The 20,398-nt window shown below is 45.4% G+C and overlaps 1 protein-coding gene across 4 annotated transcripts in view; it reads right to left on the reverse strand.

Annotated features, from left to right (window-relative positions):
* Positions 1-385: 385 nt before the first annotated feature.
* The window catches only part of ARHGEF12 (Rho guanine nucleotide exchange factor 12), a 468,564-nt gene continuing 448,551 nt past the window's right edge, over positions 386-20,398 (reverse strand). For all 4 annotated transcript variants that reach the window (XM_063943505.1, XM_063943503.1, XM_063943502.1 and 1 more), the window contains 2 exons: positions 19,332-19,401; positions 386-2,209 (listed from right to left, as the gene is read on the reverse strand). In XM_063943505.1, coding sequence (XP_063799575.1) covers positions 2,178-2,209; positions 19,332-19,401 — 102 coding nt within the window. In that variant the 3' untranslated portion in view covers positions 386-2,177. The remainder of the gene's footprint in view (positions 2,210-19,331; positions 19,402-20,398) is intronic.

Raw genomic sequence — 20,398 nt, forward strand, 5'->3', positions numbered from 1 at the left:
GGTTGGTACTTAATAACTCTGCAAGGCTTGCTACATATCACCCATTATGAGATTTAAAAAAAAAATTGTGGATTGAAAGATTTTCCGTACACAAAGCCCCAATCAACGCTGTGGGGGGCATGTACTAAGCAGTGATAAAGGTGGAGAAGTGAGCCAGTGAAGAAGTTGCCCATGTCAACCAATCAGCTGCTCTGTATACTTTTATAGTATGCAAATTGTAAATGTTACGTCAATGCTGATTGGTTGCCATGGGCAACTTCTCCACTGGCTCACTTCTCCACTTTTATCACTGCTTAGTACATGCTCGAAGACGGCCAATTCCCACTATTGTTTTTCTGTAGCTCTGATTTTGCCCCAAAAAGGCAAGAAATAAAAAGTACTCATCTTTCCTTAAACTTGTTTAATATCAGGATATTACCATACTTCCCATTTTACCGCCGCACATCTCAATGCGTCATCTGCAAGAGACAGTCTGTTCCATAACCATACAACTTTATCAGCTATAATTCATAAAATAACTATGTCACAAACATACATTTGGATAATTATATAGTTTAGACACCCATCCACAATAATTAAAAACACAGAGTATGAATGTTAATACGGCCTTACTTGAAAATAATACTCCCAAATCTTGTCTGAAGCCAATGGTAAGAGTACATTACTCATGTACAATAGGAATATAACTGGAAGATTTTTTTTTCCTTTTTTTAAATACAAATACATACAGAAAGGATGCAGAAAACTCCCTTTAATGGGAAACACAGCTTAAAAGGGCTGTGTATAACCTGTTCTAAAAGTGCAAAGGCGCATCCCTAGACTGCTGCCTATTACGGCAATATCGGCGTCGGGAAGCAACAGGCCCAGCAGCGTAAGCTTACTAAAGAGAACGCCCATAGGAGGGTAACGGGGTGTAGACCTTTGTTAGTAAATACAGCACTTGCTGGTAATGCAGAGCAAACAGGAAGCTGGTGGAGAAGATGTCAGTGCCTAGAAAGTAATACAAAGGAAACTTTGTTCACCTCAGCTGGTGCTAATCCGATTACAGGAGTCCAAAAAAACAAAAACAAATAATGATTGCAGGCTCGCGTTTACTGTCTGGACATGCTGCATCGTTATCAGCGCACGAGAAGGGAGAGATTGTCTGTATGACAGGTAAAGTGTCCACATGGCATCACGTATGGGTACCAGATTATCTGTGCAGGGACAACTTGAGCGGAGCAGCAACAATCTGGCGGTTATTGGCACAGAACACTGATCAGCACGGAGCATATGCCACTGCAGACTGGGTGCGTTCCGTCTTCCGAACACTTTGGTCATGCAGGAAGTTTTGGGACAGCTTTCAGGCAGTGCATTCTGGCAGTCTCACAGAGGCGGGCGGGCGGCAGTGCAGTTGGGAATATGTGGCAGAGCAGAGAACGGTTGGGAAGAGGTGCAGGGGGGGGGAATAGAAGAAGAGGGGGGACACTCGGAATATAAAGATCCTAGCACTGTCAGTGCAAATACAGAGGCAGGCACACAGGCAACCTTATTACTGGCCCTCAATGTTATGCGTTTTACTGGTGCCTGCCTCAAGGATGCATTGATAGCTCAGTAGTGTTTGTTTTTGGCAACCTGCACTTAAGTTTTTGGAGAACAAGCATCTAAACACTATCTGGTGTATGTCTTATTTATTGTATGGCAATTAGCTCTTTCCGTTTTCCGACTCATACATGTAAGGAGGTATGACCGTGTCCAGTATGGCCACGTGTTTCCCCACGCTAACACTGTGAATGTTCGTGAGGCCCATCGTGGGTAGATAACTGCGAATTTAATTTGTCACATTCTATGTACCCACCGGGCACAGGAGAGGGGAGAGGATGCCCGTATCCCCCCTATAGAATCACACAATAATAAAAGGTGAAAATCTTTCTGGCAAATCGACACTGTAATCAAGTCATCATGATCTAGCTTTATGGAAAGATATCACGTGTTCTTTTTCCACTCTTTCTATAGCCAAATAATTGTGTACGCCGATACCCACACATGATAATTGGGTGTGTTTTGTGGCTCATGGGACACGGAAGACTGGACTGATTTTGTCTGCAGTTTGTGTTGATGAAGATGTTTAGTGGGCTGCAGGAAGATGCCTCCAAGTAACTGGAACCTCATGGACCAGAGTTCAGGCGGCTTCAGTTTCACCCCTTGTCCGTAGGAAGCATTGCGATATCTGCGAATGAAGAAAAGAAACATAATACTTGAATTATATTTACAAATATTTTGTTTTAAATACCACAAATGTGCATAGAATTCCTTAAAAAATAAGAATTTACTCACCGGTAATTCTATTTCTCGTAGTCCGTAGTGGATGCTGGGAACTCCGTAAGGACCATGGGGAATAGCGGGCTCCGAAGGAGGCTGGGCACTCTAGAAAGATCTTAGACTACCTGGTGTGCACTGTCTCCTCCCACTATGACCCTCCTCCAAGCCTCAGTTAGGTACTGTGCCCGGACGAGCGTACACAATAAGGAAGGATTTTGAATCCCGGGTAAGACTCATACCAGCCACACCAATCACACCGTACAACTCGTGATATGAAACACAGTTAACAGTATGAAACAATAGAGCCTCTCAACAGATGGCTCAACAATAACCCGATTTAGTTAACAATAACTATGTACAAGTATTGCAGATAAACCGCACTTGGGATGGGCGCCCAGCATCCACTACGGACTACGAGAAATAGAATTACCGGTGAGTAAATTCTTATTTTCTCTAACGTCCTAGTGGATGCTGGGAACTCCGTAAGGACCATGGGGATTATACCAAAGCTCCCAAACGGGCGGGAGAGTGCGGATGACTCTGCAGCACCGAATGAGAGAACTCCAGGTCCTCCTCAGCCAGGGTATCAAATTTGTAGAATTTTGCAAACGTGTTTGCCCCTGACCAAGTAGCTGCTCGGCAAAGTTGTAAAGCCGAGACCCCTCGGGCAGCCGCCCAAGATGAGCCCACCTTCCTTGTGGAATGGGCATTGACAGATTTTGGCTGTGGCAGGCCTGCCACAGTATGTGCAAGCTGAATTGTACTACAAATCCAACGAGCAATAGTCTGCTTAGAAGCAGGAGCACCCAGCTTGTTGGGTGCATACAGGATAAACAGCGAGTCAGATTTTCTGACTCCAGCCGTCCTGGAAACATATATTTTCAGGGCCCTGACAACGTCTAGCAACTTGGAGTCCTCCAAATCCTTAGTAGCCGCAGGCACCACAATAGGCTGGTTCAGGTGAAACGCTGACACCACCTTAGGGAGAAACTGGGGACGAGTCCTCAATTCTGCCCTATCCATATGGAAAATCAGATAAGGGCTTTTACATGATAAAGCCGCCAACTCTGACACTCGCCTGGCTGAAGCCAAGGCCAATAACATGACCACTTTCCACGTGAGATATTTCAGATCCACGGTTTTTAGTGGCTCAAACCAATGTGATTTTAAGAAACTCAACATCACGTTGAGATCCCAAGGTGCCACAGGAGGCACAAATGGGGGCTGAATATGCAGCACTCCTTTCACAAATGTCTGAACTTCAGGTACTGAAGCTAGTTCTTTTTGAAAGAAAATCGACAGAGCCGAGATCTGTACCTTAATGGAGCCCAGTTTTAGGCCCATATTCACTCCTGCTTGCAGGAAATGCAGAAATCGACCTAGTTGAAATTCCTCTGTTGGTGCCTTTTTGGCCTCGCACCATGCAACATATTTCCGCCATATGCGGTGATAATGCTTTGCCGTAACATCTTTCCTGGCTTTAATAAGCGTAGGAAAGACTTCCTCCGGAATGCCCTTTTCCTTCAGGATCCGGCGTTCAACCGCCATGCCGTCAAACGCAGCCGCGGTAAGTCTTGGAACAGACAGGGGCCCTGCTGCAGCAGGTCCTGTCTGAGCGGCAGAGACCACGGGTCCTCTGAGATCATCTCTTGAAGTTCCGGGTACCACGCTCTTCTCGGCCAATCCGGAACCACGAGAATTGTGTTTACTCCTCGCTTTCTTATTATTCTCAATACCTTTGGTATGAGAGGTAGAGGAGGGAACACAAACTGACCGGTACACCCACGGTGTCACTAGAGCGTCCACAGCTATCGCCTGAGGGTCTCTTGACCTGGCGCAATACTTCTCTAGTTTTTTGTTTAGGCGGGACGCCATCATGTCCACCTGTGGACGACCCCATTGATTTACAATCATTTGGAAGACTTCTGGATGAAGTCCCCACTCTCCCGGGTGGAGGTCGTGCCTGCTGAGAAAGTCTGCTTCCCAGTTGTCCACTCCCGGGATGAACACTGCTGACACTGCTAGTACATGAATCTCCGCCCATCGGAGAATTTTTGTGGCTTCTGCCATCGCCGTCCTGCTTCTTGTGCCGCCCTGTCGATTCACATGGGCGACTGCCGTGATGTTGTCTGACTGGATCAGCACCGGCTGGTGTAGGAGCAGGGATTTTGCTTGACTTAGGGCATTGTAAATGGCCCTTAGTTCCAGAATATTTATGTGAAGGGCAGTCTCCTGACTTGACCATAGTCCTTGGAAATTTCTTCCCTTTGTGACTGCCCCCCAGCCTCGTAGGCTGGCACCCGTGGTCACCAGGACCCAGTCCTGTATGCCGAATCTGCGGCCCTCCAGAAGATGAGCACTGTGCAGCCACCACAGAAGAGACACCCTGGTTCGTGGAGACAGGGTTATTAAACGATGCATCTGAAGATGCGATCCGGACCACTTGTCCAACAGGTCCCACTGAAAAATCCTGGCATGGAACCTGCCGAATGGAATTGCTTCGTAAGAAGCTACCATCTTTCCCAGGACCCGCGTGCAATGATGCACCGATACCTGTTTTGGTTTTAGGAGGTCTCTGACTAGAGAAGACAACTCCCTGGCTTTCTCCTCCGGGAGAAACACTTTTTTCTGGGCCGTGTCCAGAATCATTCCCAGGAACATTAGACGTGTCGTGGGGACCAGCTGTGACTTTGGGATATTCAGAATCCAGCCGTGCTGGTTCAGCACTTCCTGAGATAGTGCTACTCCCACTAACAACTGTTCCTTGGATCGTGCCTTTATTAGGAGATCGTCCAAGTATGGGATAATTAAAACTCCCTTTTTTCGAAGGAGTATCATCATTTCCGCCATAACCTTGGTAAATACCCTCGGTGCCGTGGAGAGTCCAAACGGCAGCGTCTGGAATTGGTAATGGCAGTCCTGTACCACAAATCTGAGGTACTCCTGGTGAGAACTGTAAATGGGGACATGCAGGTAAGCATCCTTGATGTCCAGGGATACCATGTAATCCCCCTCGTCCAGGCTTGCAATAACCGCCCTGAGCGATTCCATCTTGAACTTGAATTTTTTTATGTATGTGTTCAAGGATTTCAAATTTAAAATGGGTCTCACCGAACCGTCCGGTTTTGGCACCACAAATAGTGTGGAATAGTAACCCCGGCCTTGTTGAAGTAGGGGTACCTTGATTATCACCTGCTGGGAATACAGCTTGTGAATCGCTGCTAGCACCGCCTCCCTGTCTGAGGGAGCAATCGGCAAGGCGGATTTTAGGAAACGGCGGGGTGGAGTCGCCTCGAATTCCAGCCTGTATCCCTGAGATACTATTTGAAGGATCCAGGGATCCACCTGTGAGCGGGCCCACTGATCGCTGAAATTCCTGAGGCGGGCCCCCACCGTACCTGGCTCCGCCTGTGAAGCCCTACCGTCATGCGGCGGACTTGGAAGAGGAAGCGGGGGAGGACTTTTGTTCCTGGGAACCTGCTGTTTGCTGCAGCCTTTTTCCCCTGCCTCTGCCTCTTGACAGAAAAGACCCTCCTTTTCCCCGCTTGTTTTTCTGGGACCGAAAGGACTGAACCTGATAAAATGGCGCCTTCTTAGGCTGTGAGGGGACATGGGGTAAAAATGCTGACTTCCCAGACGTTGCTGTGGAAACTAGGTCGGAGAGACCATCCCCAAATAATTCCTCCCCCTTATAAGGCAAGACTTCCATGTGCCTTTTGGAATCTGCATCTCCAGTCCACTGGCGAGTCCATAAGCATCTCCTAGCAGAGATAGATAATGCACTTATTTTAGATGCCAGACGGCAGATTTCCCTCTGTGCATCTCTCATGTATAAGACTGAGTCTTTTATATGGTCAATTGTTAGCAGGATCGTGTCTCTGTCTAACGTGTCAATATTTTCTGACAGTTTATCTGACCACGCAGCGGCAGCACTGCACATCCAAGCTGACGCAATAGCTGGTCTGAGTATAATGCCTGAGTGTGTATATACAGACTTCAGGATCGCCTCCTGCTTTCTATCAGCAGGTTCCTTAAGGGCGGCCGTATCCTGGGACGGTAGTGCCACCTTTTTAGACAAACGTGTGAGCGCTTTATCCACCCTCGGGGGTGTTTCCCAACGTAACCTATCCTCTGGCGGGAAAGGGAACGCCATTAGTAGCTTCTTAGGAATTACCAATTTCTTATCAGGGGAAGCCCACGCTTCTTCACACACTTCATTTAATTCATCTGACGGGGGAAAAACTACAGGTAGTTTTTTCTCCCCAAACATAATACCCTTTTTTGTGGTACCTGGATGTAAATCAGAAATATTTAACACCTCTTTCATTGCCTCAATCATGCAGTGAATGGCCTTAACGGGCATTAAATTTGACTCATCGTCGTCGACACTGGTGTCAGTATCCGTGTCGACATCTACTTGTGCCACCTGAGATAACGGGCGTTTCAGAGCCCCTGATGACTTTTGAGACACCTGGACAGGCACGAGCTGAAGACTCGGCTGTCCCACAGTCGGCATGTCGTCAAATTTTTTATGTAAGGAGTCTATACGTGCACTCATTTCCTGCCATAATACCATCCACTCAGGTGTCTGACCCCCAGGGGGTGACATCCCTGCTAAAGGCATCTGCTCCCCCTCCACATCATTATCCTCCTCAAACATGTCGACACAGCCGTACCGACACACTCCACACACACAGGGAATGCTCAAATAGAGGACAGGACCCACAAAAGCCCTTTGGGGGGACAGAGTAAGAGTATGCCAGCACACACCAGAGCGCTATATATATATACAGGGACTAACTGAGTTATGTCCCTAATAGCTGCTTTTTATATAATATACTGTATACAGTGCCAATTTTAATGCCCCCCCTCTCTTTTCCCTCTTACTGTACTGTAGAATTGCAGGGAAGAGCCAGGGAGCTTCCTTCCAGCCGAGCTGTGAGGGAAAAATGGCGCCAGTGTGCTGAGGAGATAGGCTCCGCCCCTTTTTCGCGGCCTATTCTCCCGCTTTTTATGGGATTCTGGCAGGGGTATTTACCTCATATATAGCCCCAGGGGCTATATATTGAGGTATTTTAGCCAGCCAAGGTGTTTTTATTGCTGCCTCAGGGCGCCCCCCCCCAGCGCCCTGCACCCTCAGTGACCGGAGTGTTAAGTGTGTATGAGGAGCAATGGCGCACAGCTGCAGTGCTGTGCGCTACCTTGGTGAAGACAAGATGTCTTCATGCCGCCGATTTTCCGGACCATCTTCTTGCTTCTGGCTCTGTAAGGGGGACGGCGGCGCGGCTCCGGGACCGAACATCAAGGCTGGGCCTGCGGTCGATCCCTCTGGAGCTAATGGTGTCCAGTAGCCTAAGAAGCCCAATCCAGCTGCAAGCAGGCGAGTTCGCTTCTTCTCCCCTTAGTCCCTCGCTGCAGTGAGCCTGTTGCCAGCAGGTCTCACTGAAAATAACAAATTCTAAGACTATAACTTTCTAAGAGCTCAGGAGAGCCCCTAGTGTGCATCCAACCTCGGCCGGGCAGGAAATCTAACTGAGGCTTGGAGGAGGGTCATAGTGGGAGGAGCCAGTGCACACCAGGTAGTCTAAGATCTTTCTAGAGTGCCCAGCCTCCTTCGGAGCCCGCTATTCCCCATGGTCCATACGGAGTTCCCAGCATCCACTAGGACGTTAGAGAAATATATATAAATATATATATAATTCTTCGTGTTTTGCAAAATCCCTGAGGCCAATATCTCAGGACCGTGGTTAATCCCATATAAGGAATCTTAAATTAGGAAACATAATTTTACTGAGTTTGGCATGGAGAAATGTATTTAAACTAAATCTAGCCTCTCATCACTGTCTGAAACACTGCTCTGGCTGCAAGCATTAGATCCAATCATTAATAAAGTAGCATCCATTTGCATATCAATTAAGAATGTTCCCAATTAGATTTGCTCCAGCAAGATTTGTTCATCATGATTTCACACGCTGAAAAGAAACCTATATTTGTTATGATGAGTAGGAGTTCCGGAATCGTCACCCTGGGTATATCTGCTACCCTGCTAGATCAACTGTTGCTTGGTAATACTGCCCCCTTAATGAGAAAAACATTAACGAGTATTACAGAAAAAATAAATAAAAAGGAAAAGAAAATTAACCTCTCAACTTCTAGTTAGCCACTCTAAACTAACCAGACTTTAGCTAATCCCTGGAAAACAATTATAATAATAATATAAAACAAATAAAAATAAAAAAAAACAATACTTTTTGTGTTCCATAAAAATAACCACACATTTAAAAAAAAGTTGCACGTGTCCGTTTCTGAATGAATGCACCAGCTGGGTCAAGAATGTAACATGAAATACACTTATATACAAAAAAGTTACACCATGACGCTTCCCTATGGAACATAACCTACTCAACTATGTCACAATCTGTCCATACCAAACCATAAATCCAAGCTGAATCCATTGCTCAGACATTGTGTCCTCTGCAGTAGCCGTGTGGGCCAAGCCTGCAGTTACTTACACTCTAGTACTCCAAGTGGATACGTTTGCCTTGAGTCTGACTGTAGCCCAACACCCATTCAGAATTGTACAGTCAACATCAACACTAAGCAGCAATTATCCCTCTACTGTACTTGTGTCATCAGTTTCCTGACTATTGCGAAGCGCTGCATACGCCATACACTTATTGGTACACAATCTAGAAAAAGCTTCTATATAAAACTGCAGACAAGTGACCTCGTATTGTAACCAAATGCTTTCAGCCCAAACAGACAGCGAAGGGAAGAGCAATGCATTAAATCACTCATAGACGAGAACTTTGTGCAGCTAAGAATCATCACGTAAGCACTATACAAATACCAATATACTATCTAACCACAAAACAACATCAGGGAAAGGATCGCGGTCAATATTAAAAAGAAAATAATCTTACCTAAGATGTCCAACACTGGACAATTTTTTTAAATTTTTTTTTTTTTAAAGAGGAACATGATGTCCCCTCCACGCAGCTTGGAAGAGATTGGACGGAATGTAATGTGTTACTTCTGGCCAGGCAGTGGCTTCAGGTGACAAGAGGGGTTCCCTATCCGGAGATCTCGCCCTTGAAATTTCCTATACAGAGTGGGGAATGCTTTTGGAGGTTTTCCAAAACGAGAGAACCCCTTTAGTGACTAGAGTTAGATGAGACTTGCGCATTGATCATATAACCAGCGGTTGAAAAAACTGCACACCGGCTGCGATACCTTTTAGACTTTAACACGAGTCACGTCTTTTGAAAGACTAAGTATAGGTTATAGCAGAGAAGTCCATCCCATGGTGGGGAGGGGCATTTGTGGTCGCTTTAATGCATTTATCAGTCTTAACTGGCCAACCTGTGGCTCTCCAGCTGTTGTGAAACTACAAGCCCCAGCATGCTTTGCCACAGTTTCCCTATTAGGGGTTGCTAAAACTGTGGCAGGGCATGCTGGGATGTATAGTTTCACAACCGCTTGGAGAGCCGCAGGCTTTTTTTTCCCCCCGTTCCAAATGCATGTGTGAGTGCTAATTAATAACATCTAATTGTATTTACAATGCATCCTGCACTGTAATAAAACCAGAGTGTTTAAAAAAAAAAATTAAATAAAAATGCAGTGCAAATTAAATGCAAATAAAACCGCAAATAGCCTCATTTGAGACAAATTTATACTTCAGGTGCCATTAGCAAGTACTTATCCTGCATTGGGAGAGAAGAACTGCAATCCTGATGTGCACCTACTGTAACTTAGCTGTGCCGGCCGTATTATCAGCATTCATGTATACTATACACAATAAGAGAAAGTAGTCCTATATCATCAATATATTTGCAAGTCATCACTTAATTTATATATATATATATAGATGACTGCAAATAAAAATAAAATGCAGAACTACACTCAATAAAAAAAAGGCTTTACCAGTTGTGAACAGAAGCAAAATCACTTTATCGTAAATTATATTCTGTGGTTACATGACCAAGATTAAATACAACCTTACAGCAGCGTTTTAATAGGGATTACAAACATGATATTCCAATGTATATTTAAAGAGTCTTGTCAACAATGATCACACATGCTCTGTACAATAGGATTTTAATCCACAAATCATTAAAAAAAAAAAACACACAAAGCAAAGACATAAATCAACATAATATTTATGTAAACTTATTTTCTGTTCATCAACTGTACTGTATTAGTTACACTAGTCAGAGTGCTTCAGTCACAGGCTGTAACATAGCCTCCTAGATGTACAGATGAAGATGGGAGTGAGACGGCGGCGCAGAATAGCCATTAATGATGCATAACATAGCAGAGCCATCTGAGCTGCTCTCACTGATTGCGGAAGATGAACACTGTAGAGTTTCAAGCGATACAGATAGAAGATGTAGGTTTGCGAATTAAAAACACTGAAGCATAAGGGGCATATAGTATAATATAAGTACATTAGTTCAAAGACAGCTACTGAATGGATTCTGGCCGGCATCCAAATAGTCTTAAAGTTTCTCTTTTAACATTTTATACCATGTTGTATATATATATATATGTTACTGTATCTTTCACAGTTATAAATAAAAATCTGAAGATGGTATTACCAGAACAGGGAGTATCCATGCTTGTTGAATGGAGTAGCGGTTGATTTACCGACGGATGGTCATAATCCCGACAGCCATTTACCGACAGTCTAAATACTGACACTGTCAAAATACCGACATTCATTATGCAGACATGTTCAAAATGCCGACATACTCAGAATGCTGACATTTGAAATGCCGACATGTCAAAATGCCGGCATGCGTTTTTAAGGAATTTTTGCCCCAAAACAGACCTTTTCATACTTTACCATCCCAGTGGACCTGGAGGGGGAATATAATAGTGTGCCGAGCGCAGCGAGGAACCGTGTCTGAAGAATGGTGAGCGCTACACTTAGACGGTGTCTATGTCGACACTAACACAAACCCCCAGAAAAACTCATATCGGAATTTTGACATGTCAGCATTTCAAATGGCTGTATTCTATGTTGACATTTTGAACATGTCGGCATAATAAATGTCGGTATTTTGACTGTAGGTCAATGGCTGTCGGGATAATGACCGTCGGTAAATCATACTGAACCCGGTGAATGGGCTACCCAACAGGATTATGTAGGGGCAAGGATTATACACCAAGGTTGAAAAGCCCTTTTATTAATCAGCCTGAGTTCTATACATATATTAAAACCAACTTTTAAGAATGGGACACTGCTCTTGGGTCACCGAGGTGATGTTTGCCCCCGCAGGCTAAAATCTCCCAGCCAAAACGAATACAGTATGTTTGGTTTTAAAACTGTATAAAATTCATATATTATTATTATGACCAGTTATTTATATAGCGCACACCATATTACGCAACGCTTTACAGAGAATATTTGGCCATTCACATCGGTCCCTGCCCCAGTGGAGCTTACAATCTATATTCCCTACCACATGTACACACAGACACATTCACGCTAGGGTTAATTTTTGTTGGGATCCAATTAATCTACCAGTATATTTTTGGATTGTGGGAGGAAATCGGAGTACCCGGAGGAAACCCACATAAGTACGGGGAGAATATACAAACTCCGCACAGGTAGAGCCATGGTGGGCGAACCCATGACCTCAGTGCTGTGAGGCGGTAATGCTAACCATTACACCATATAAAAGCAGCTTCTCTGTTTATGAAATGCTTCAGCTTTTTCTACCCCTTTTCCACTGAAATACCGGTTCCATCCCAAGTCAGACCCCATTCACACCGCAGTGGCAACCCCGGTTACTCCTGACATGGTGCCATGTACACTGCACACGAGTGCAGTCTTTCACTTCAGGTGATCCAGATCTCCTTATACTTTTAACAAGACCCGTGTTGGATCATAGGTTATTTTTTGGGGACACTTTTCCAGTGAGCAATAGCCCAGGTTAACCCAGCAATTACCAGGGTTATTGCGGCAGTGGAAAAGGGGTATTACAAAGAGGTGGTTCTATGTGACAGTAAAGCATAAAGTTAGCTAACTCTAGTACATTGTGTAGTTCTAATTAATTGCTGGCGATTATACTGTCAAACACAGCTGTGACCTCATACACCTATCCATTTTGTGCCATATGGCACGAGACTCCTGGCGTGATTCCCATGTTGTGTACTGTGGGCCTGATTCTGATTTTGTAGTAAAGTAAGAAAATAAATAATAATAGGATTTTAATACTTACCGGTAAATCCTTTTCTCGTAGTCCATAAGGGATATTGGGGACACATTAGTACGATGGGGTATAGACGGGGTACAGTACTCAAGAGAAGGAATTGAAGAACAAGGAGTGGTGAGATTTTTTACCAACACACCAATAACATAAACACGACCAGCAACGGCTGGCAACAAAACAGCAAAAGCTGAACAGGCAAGACCAGCAACGGCTGGTAACAAAACAGCAACAGCTGAGTATGTCCTTTCTCCTTTGGGCACTGTTTTTACCTATAACTGCCTGTGGGAGGGGGCATAGAGGGGAGGAGCCAGCACACCCAGTTGAAGAAATTTAAAGTGCACTGGCGCCTTAGGCCCCCTTCTATACCCCATCGTACTAATGTGTCCCCAATATCCCTTATGGACTATGAGAAAAGGATTTACCGGTAGGTATTAAAATCCTATTTTCGCTAGCATCCATAAGGGATATTGGGGACATTTTAATACGATGGGGACGTCCCAAAGCTTCCAGAATGGGCGGGAACGTGTGGAGACGTCTGCAGTTCCGCCTGTCCAAACTGGGTATCCTCTTTGGCCAGGGTATCAAATATGTAGAACTTCACAAAGGTGTTCTTCCCCGACCAGGTAACAGCTCGGCACAGTTACAGGGCCGAGACTCCATGGGCAGCTGCCCAGGAAGACCCCACTGATCAAGTAGAGTGGGCCTTCAGAGACTGTGGAACAGGCAAGGCTGCGTGCACATAGGCCTGTTGGATAGTGAGCCTAAGCCAACGAGCAATGGACTGCTTTGAAGCAGGGCAACCTCTCTTCTGCACATCATAGAGCACGAACAAGGAATCCGTCTTTCTGATTCAAGCCATGCTCTTGACATAGACCTTCAAGGCTCGCACAGCATCCAATGCCTCCGGAGGAGCAGAAGTGCCAGAACTAGACGGAATTACAAGAGGTTGATTCAAATGGAACACAGAGACGACCTTCGGGAGGAACTGCTGTCGAGTCCTGAGCTCCGCTCTGTCTTCGTAAAAGACCAAATACGGACTTTTACACGATAAGGACCCTAATTCTAAGACAGGTATAGCAGAACCTAGGGCCAGTAACATCACCGTCTTCCACGTGAGGTACTTGTCTTCTACCACCATCAGAGGTAGAAAGCAGGAGGACTGTAGAAAATTCAACACCACACTCAAATTCCAAGGTGCCGTGGGTGGCACAAACGGAGGTTGTATGTGAAACACCCCTTGCAAGAAGGTCTGAACTTCTGGCAACACAGCCAATTTCTTCTGGAAAAAAATGGAGAGAGCTGAAATCTGGACCTTAATGGAACCCAGACATAAGCCCTTATCCACACCAGCCAGCACGAAAAGGAACAACAGTATCCAGGATCATTCCCAGGATCAGGAGCCGCTGAGATAGCTCCAGGTGGGACTTCTGTAAATTTAGGATCCACCCATGGTGAGACAGAAGCTGGATAGTGAGATCTATATGGAGCAATAGAAGCTCCTTGGATTTTGCCTTTATCAGGAGATCGTGCAGGTAAGGGACAATCGTGACCCCATGGACTCTGAGCTGGAACATCATCTCCGCCATCACCTTCGTGAACACCATCGGAGCTGTAGACAGGTCAAAGGGTAACGCCTGGAACTGGTAGTGAGAGTTCAGCTCGAACCACAGATAATAAGGTGGTCAAATTGGGATGTGGAGATAGGCGTCCTTGATATCCAGGGATACCAGGAATTCCTGATCTTCCAGACCTGCAATCACTGCTCGCAAAGATTCCATCTTGAACTTGAAAACTTTTAGGTAAAGGTTCAATGACTTCAGATTCAAAATGGGTCTTACCGACCCGTCTGGTTTCGGCACTACGAACAGATTGGAGTAGTAACCTTGCCCTTGTTGTTGCAGTGTTACCGGAACAATGACTTGTGACTGAGCCAACTTGCTGATGGCCAGCAGCAGCATAGCCCGCATATCCTCCACAGCTGGTAAGCTTGATTTGAAAAACCGTTGGGGAGGAGCACCGTCGAACTCCAGCTTGTATCCTTGAGATATGAGTTCTCTGACCCAGGCATCCTGGCAGGAACTTTCCCAGATGTAGCTGAAGTGACGTAACCGAGCTTCCACCTCGAGATCCCCTCTGGGTGGGCATGTACCGTCATGTTGAGGTTTTAGTGGAAGCTGAACTGGTGTTCTGTTCCTGAGAGCCTGCAATGGCTAGTTTCTTAGGCTTACCTCTGGTTCCTCTAGCCGCATTGGAGGCACCTTTGGCCCTAGATCAAAATCTGGTGGACCGAAAGGACTGAGTAGACGGCCCCGGATAGGTCCTTCTAGCTGGCGGGGCCCCAGAGGGGAGAAATGTGGATTTCCCAGCAGTAACCTTAGAGATCCACGCATCCAGTTCTCCTCCAAAGAACCATTCCCCCAAAAAGGGAAGAGACTCCACATTGCGCTTGGATTTTGCGTCCGCAACCAACTGTCGCAACCACAAGGCCCTGCGTGCTGACACTGCCATAGCAGTGGTCGCACCATTGATCTTGCCTATCTCCTTGAGAGAGTCACACAGGACGCGTGCAGTGTCCTGAATGTGTTTTAGGAGAGTCACTGTAGTAACCAGGGACATATCCCCTGAGAGGCCCTCCTGAATCAGAGTAGCCTACGAATGAATGGCAAACTGCAATGACCGGTCTCTGTGATACACCTGCTGCAGTGTAGATAGACTTCAGTGTAGTCTCTATTTTTCTATCCCCAGGGTCATTTATGGTAAAGGAGCTCGGGGCAGGCAGTACTGCCTTCTTAGAGAGGCGAGAGACTGATACGTCCACAGCTGGGGGTACTTCCCAGAATTTCCTGTCTTCAGGAGCAAATGGGAAAGTGTGCAAATACCATTTGGACACCTGGTATTTTTTGTCTGGCTTTTTCCAGGCTAACTTAAATAGGTGCTCTAATTCAGTAGAATCAGAGAAAGTGACACTTCGTTTGTTTTGTGTGAGGAAAAACGAATGCTGTGTCGCAGCGTCCTCTAGAGGGAGTTTTAACACACCCCGTATAGCCAGAATGAGGGGTTCAATACCCTGTGCTGAAGGGGTATCCCCACCAATGGGGTCCACGTCCTCCCCATCCTCTTGTATTTCTTCTGCAGAATCTGAGAGTAAGGCAGGCAATCCACGTTTTTGTGGACCTGAAGAGATGAGGTTATAGGGGACATCTGCTCTAGCAGCCAGGTCTGCAACAGCCTGCTGTAATTGCCGAGTTTTATCGGCATTTGCAGTGAGCTGAGATGACATATCAGACATCATAGTTTTGATTGCACCTAGCCAGGAAGGCTCTGGACCCTCCCCCACAGCCTCCTCAATGTTTTGTGAGGACTGACTGCATTGTTCACATGAAATGGAGTCAGATGATAGAGGGGAGAATCTGGTGTTACACACACTGCATAACTTCTGTTTTACCATGATTGCAATAACAATACAGCCATACACATACACACAAACAAGTATAATGCAAGCCTGCCCTTACTGTGTGTGAGGGGGAGACGGAAAGAAGGCACCAGCACACCCAAACTACCCAGCCCCAGTGAGGCTGGTAGTTGTTGTATTCAGTGAAACACTGTATATGTTATATTATAGACATATATATTTCCCATGGGACACAGAATGTGCACAATAGCTGCTCTCTCCCCGAGATACACCCTGTACCAAGTTTCCAGCATGTTCCTGCTTGTCTGGAGGAGCTATGTGTTTCTCTGCATACAGCAGCAGCAGGAAGGCGCCAAAATGCAGCTGAGCATACTCCGAGGAAGCTCCGCCCCCTGTAATGGCACCGGAGTTTCAGGGTTATTTATACTGGCAATGTCTTCCAAACAGTGTAAAACATAACATAAATGCAAGTTTTCACTAAACTGCTGCCAGTGTACACAGGTGATATAGCGGTTCCCGCCCAGGAGGGTTCCATATGCTTCCCCTGCTTGTCACCACCGACGTCACCTTCAGGCAGTTAGGGGTGTGCAGCGTGCTGCGATTGTGACCGCCAAGGCGCAGTGCCCCACTGAACAAACAACCTCTCAGGACGGTGGTCCTGCAGCGGGGAAGCGGCTCTGACACCTCGCAAGGCCGGTGACTGCCCCCCATCCTAACTCACAATGTGCAGTTATGCTGTTGCCCAAACAGCATACCAAAAATAACAAAGATTGAAAATAAACTGAAGAAAAACTCTCTGGAGCTGCAGAGATGTTACTAACTGCAAACTGGTTAAGGGGTCAGAGGCACTGGATTACGAGGAAAGACTTAAAAGGTTAGATTTGTTTACACTGGAAAAGAGGTGACTGAGAGGAGACATTATTAATATTTTTAAATACACTAAGGGGCAATACAAGGATTTATCAATCGATTTGGTTATAAAAAAAAAAAAAACACTACATAGGACACGAGTGGTATCTGGACTCCAGGTCGACAACAAAAAGGTCGACACACCTTAGGTCGACGAGAATTGGTCGACACACCTTAGGTCGACATGGACAAAAGGTTGACATGGACAAAAGGTCGACATGAACAAGGTCGACATGGAAAAAGGTCGACATGAGTTTTTCACAATTTTTTTCTTTTTTGGAACCTTTTCATACTTAACGATCCACGTGGACTACGATTGGAACGGTAATCTGTGCCGAGCGAAGCGAAGGCACCATGCCCGAAGCATGGCGAGCGAAGCAAGCCATGCGAGGGGACGAGGTGCACTAATTGGGGTTCCCGGTCACTACACCAAAAAAACTCGTTTCGACCTTTTCCCATGTCGACCTTGTTCCTGTCGACCTTTTGTCCATGTCGACCTAAGGTGTGTCGACCAATTGGCGTCGACCTTTTTGTTGTCGACCTGGAGTCCCAGACCCGACACGAGGACACCCCCTGAGGTTAGAAGAAAAAAGACTCCAAACACAATGGAGAAAAGAGTTCTTCACAGTAAGAACAGTAAAGATTTGGAATTCTTTACCAGAAAAGGTAGTAATGGTGGACTCTAGCAATAAGTTTAAATTTTTTTTCTAATCTGCCTGTGGGAGGGAGCATAGATGGGAGGAGCCAGCACACCCAGTTGAAGAAATTTAAAGTGTATTGGCTCCTTTGGACCCCGTCTATACCCCATCATACTAATGTGTCCCCAATATCCCTTATGGATGGTAGAGAGAAAACAAAAACCGGGAAACTGTGCATTTGGGCAAAACCATGCTGCACTGCAGGCGGGGCAGATGTAACACGTGCAGAGAGAATACTACATCCTGGCTGTAATGGTACATTAATGAGAAACTGTGGTGCCTAGTTGTGAGCGCATTTACTAACGCTGATCGTCTATCTGTGCATTTTTACCCTGAAAATGCATCTTACTCGCATCACTATGCAGCTGTGCCTGCATATAAAATGCTATGTTTCCTGGAAACACTATAACGTAGCAATTCATATGCAGATGCAGCAGGAGCACACAGAATATACGCATGCTGCATAGAGTCTGCTTGTACGTCTGATTCGCTTTTTCAGGGGAGCTGTTGGCTCTTATGCGCCCTGTGTGCCACGAATCATTACATACGGAGGATAGATGAGGAAGGACGCATCTGGAAATGTTTTTCTAGACGTTCCATCCCATAACTTTACTCACAATGTTATACTGTGTATGTAAATGTTTTCTGAATTGCTTTAGCTGGTTACATGTCCATCTGCTACTATTTAGAAACTGTTTTAATAGGAGAAGCAAAAGAAAGTGATTTGATATTTACTTCTGGTCTACAGCATGTGTTTGGGTTAAATACACACATCTGGCTTTGCTTGCTACTACGCAAACCACCAGGGGTGTTTCTAGAGAAGATGCGGCCCGTGTGCAGGCTCCGTCTGTGCCCCTGCTCTCTAGCCGGTGGCAGCGCTTAGCTCTGGGTACTAGGGCCCCTATGGCGTGGCGGCCATTTTGCCAGTGATTTTCTATAGTGCATTCACAAAACATGCCATTTTCCCTGTGATTTCTGCGTAGCTGCTGCTGCTGCACCACGGGACTCAGGAGGGCAAGTATTAAAAAATAATGAGTGCAGGGTGTACACTGTGGCCCCCTCTAGATCCCGGGGGCCTGAGTTCACCGCACACACCGCACCCATTATAAATCCGCCAGTGTAAACCACCCAGAGGTGCATAAAGCAGTTACTGTAATAAGGGAATCCGCAAGTGAAGAAAGGAACAGTACCTCTACATATCAAGACTAAGGGGGAGATTTATCAAAGCTTGGAGAGCGAAAAAGTACCAAGTAATCAGCTCCTGCCATTTTACAGGCTGTGTTTTAAAAATGGCAGTTAGGAGCTGATTGGTTGGTACTTTGTCTCTCTATAAGCTTTGATAAATCTCCCCCATAAGTGTTGCTAATGCCAGGGAGGGTATGCAATGCATACTGAATGAAAAAAAGAACCCCGTATGATGCCAGTATTCCATCCTTTATGGTTGCAAAATATAATGAGAAGGTGCACTTTAATAGTGTTATATTACTGTTTTAATCTCAGGGGCCATTTAATGGGGTAATTTAAAGCGCAGGATGTGCGATTCCTACATCAAATACTGTCTGAGGTATTCCTAATGGCCAGCGAGCTCCTGGGAGACTTATTCCTGCTCATCTGGCAATGATTTGTCTCACATTATAGCGTCTCACTGTAAGTGGATTTGAGCAGCTTACCTTTATCTGATATGTATTATTGTATTATAAAGCTGAGCTAGTAAAATTATACACTGTGCACAAAATGAAAGATCACAGACTTGTAATTAATTGATAAATTCTAGAGGTAAAATTCTTAATATACCTGGATCATCTTCCAACAAACCCGATGTAGCCAGCTTATTTCGGAGTGCATGATAATGATTTTCAAGTCCCTGGAATAGAGAGGAAAAAAAAAAAGAAAAAGTAAAGAAATTACGTTAAGCAATAATAAGGGCCTCATAATGTAATTAAAAACTGTACATTTAGTATAACAATAATAAATAGTAAAATAAAGGTCTGCAGAAATGGAGCCAACACAAGAACAGGCGAAGGGGCTAACACTGACGAGCAAGGACTGAGAACGAACAGTGTGTACAGCTATTAACATTCCAAGGCAAACCTTATAATAATAAGAATTAATGAATTATAATAAATCAAGAAATGCTCTGATATACCCAAGCCCCACTTAATCTGATCAAACCCTGTCCTAATGTGGAACCTTAAATATGTAAATCACGCCCATTTCCTACCCATGTGACATTAAGGACCGCTGACAGGCATGGATATAGTTAACTTTAGAACTGGTTTTCTTATGGCAGACAGAATTACCAGTATAGCACCATCACAAACCAGGTGACCCGTTAGCCTGATACCGTTAAGGGCTACGAAAATAAGAATTTACTCACCGGTAATTCTATTTCTCGTAGTCCGTAGTGGATGCTGGGAACTCCGTAAGGACCATGGGGAATAGCGGGCTCCGAAGGAGGCTGGGCACTCTAGAAAGAATTATGACTACCTGGTGTGCACTGGCTCCTCCCACTATGACCCTCCTCCAGACCTCAGTTAGGACACTGTGCCCGGACGAGCTGACATAATAAGGAAGGATTTTGAATCCCGGGTAAGACTCATACCAGCCACACCCATCACACCGTACAACTCGTGATACTATATCCAGTTTTACAGCATGAAAACAACAGAGCCTCTCAACAGATGGCTCAACAATAACCCTTTAGTTAACAATAACTATTTACAAGTATTGCAGACAATCCGCACTTGGGATGGGCGCCCAGCATCCACTACGGACTACGAGAAATAGAATTACCGGTGAGTAAATTCTTATTTTCTCTGACGTCCTAGTGGATGCTGGGAACTCCGTAAGGACCATGGGGA

The sequence above is a fragment of the Pseudophryne corroboree genome, chromosome 10 (genome assembly GCF_028390025.1).
Source record: "Pseudophryne corroboree isolate aPseCor3 chromosome 10, aPseCor3.hap2, whole genome shotgun sequence".
NCBI classification, from domain to species: domain Eukaryota; kingdom Metazoa; phylum Chordata; class Amphibia; order Anura; family Myobatrachidae; genus Pseudophryne; species Pseudophryne corroboree.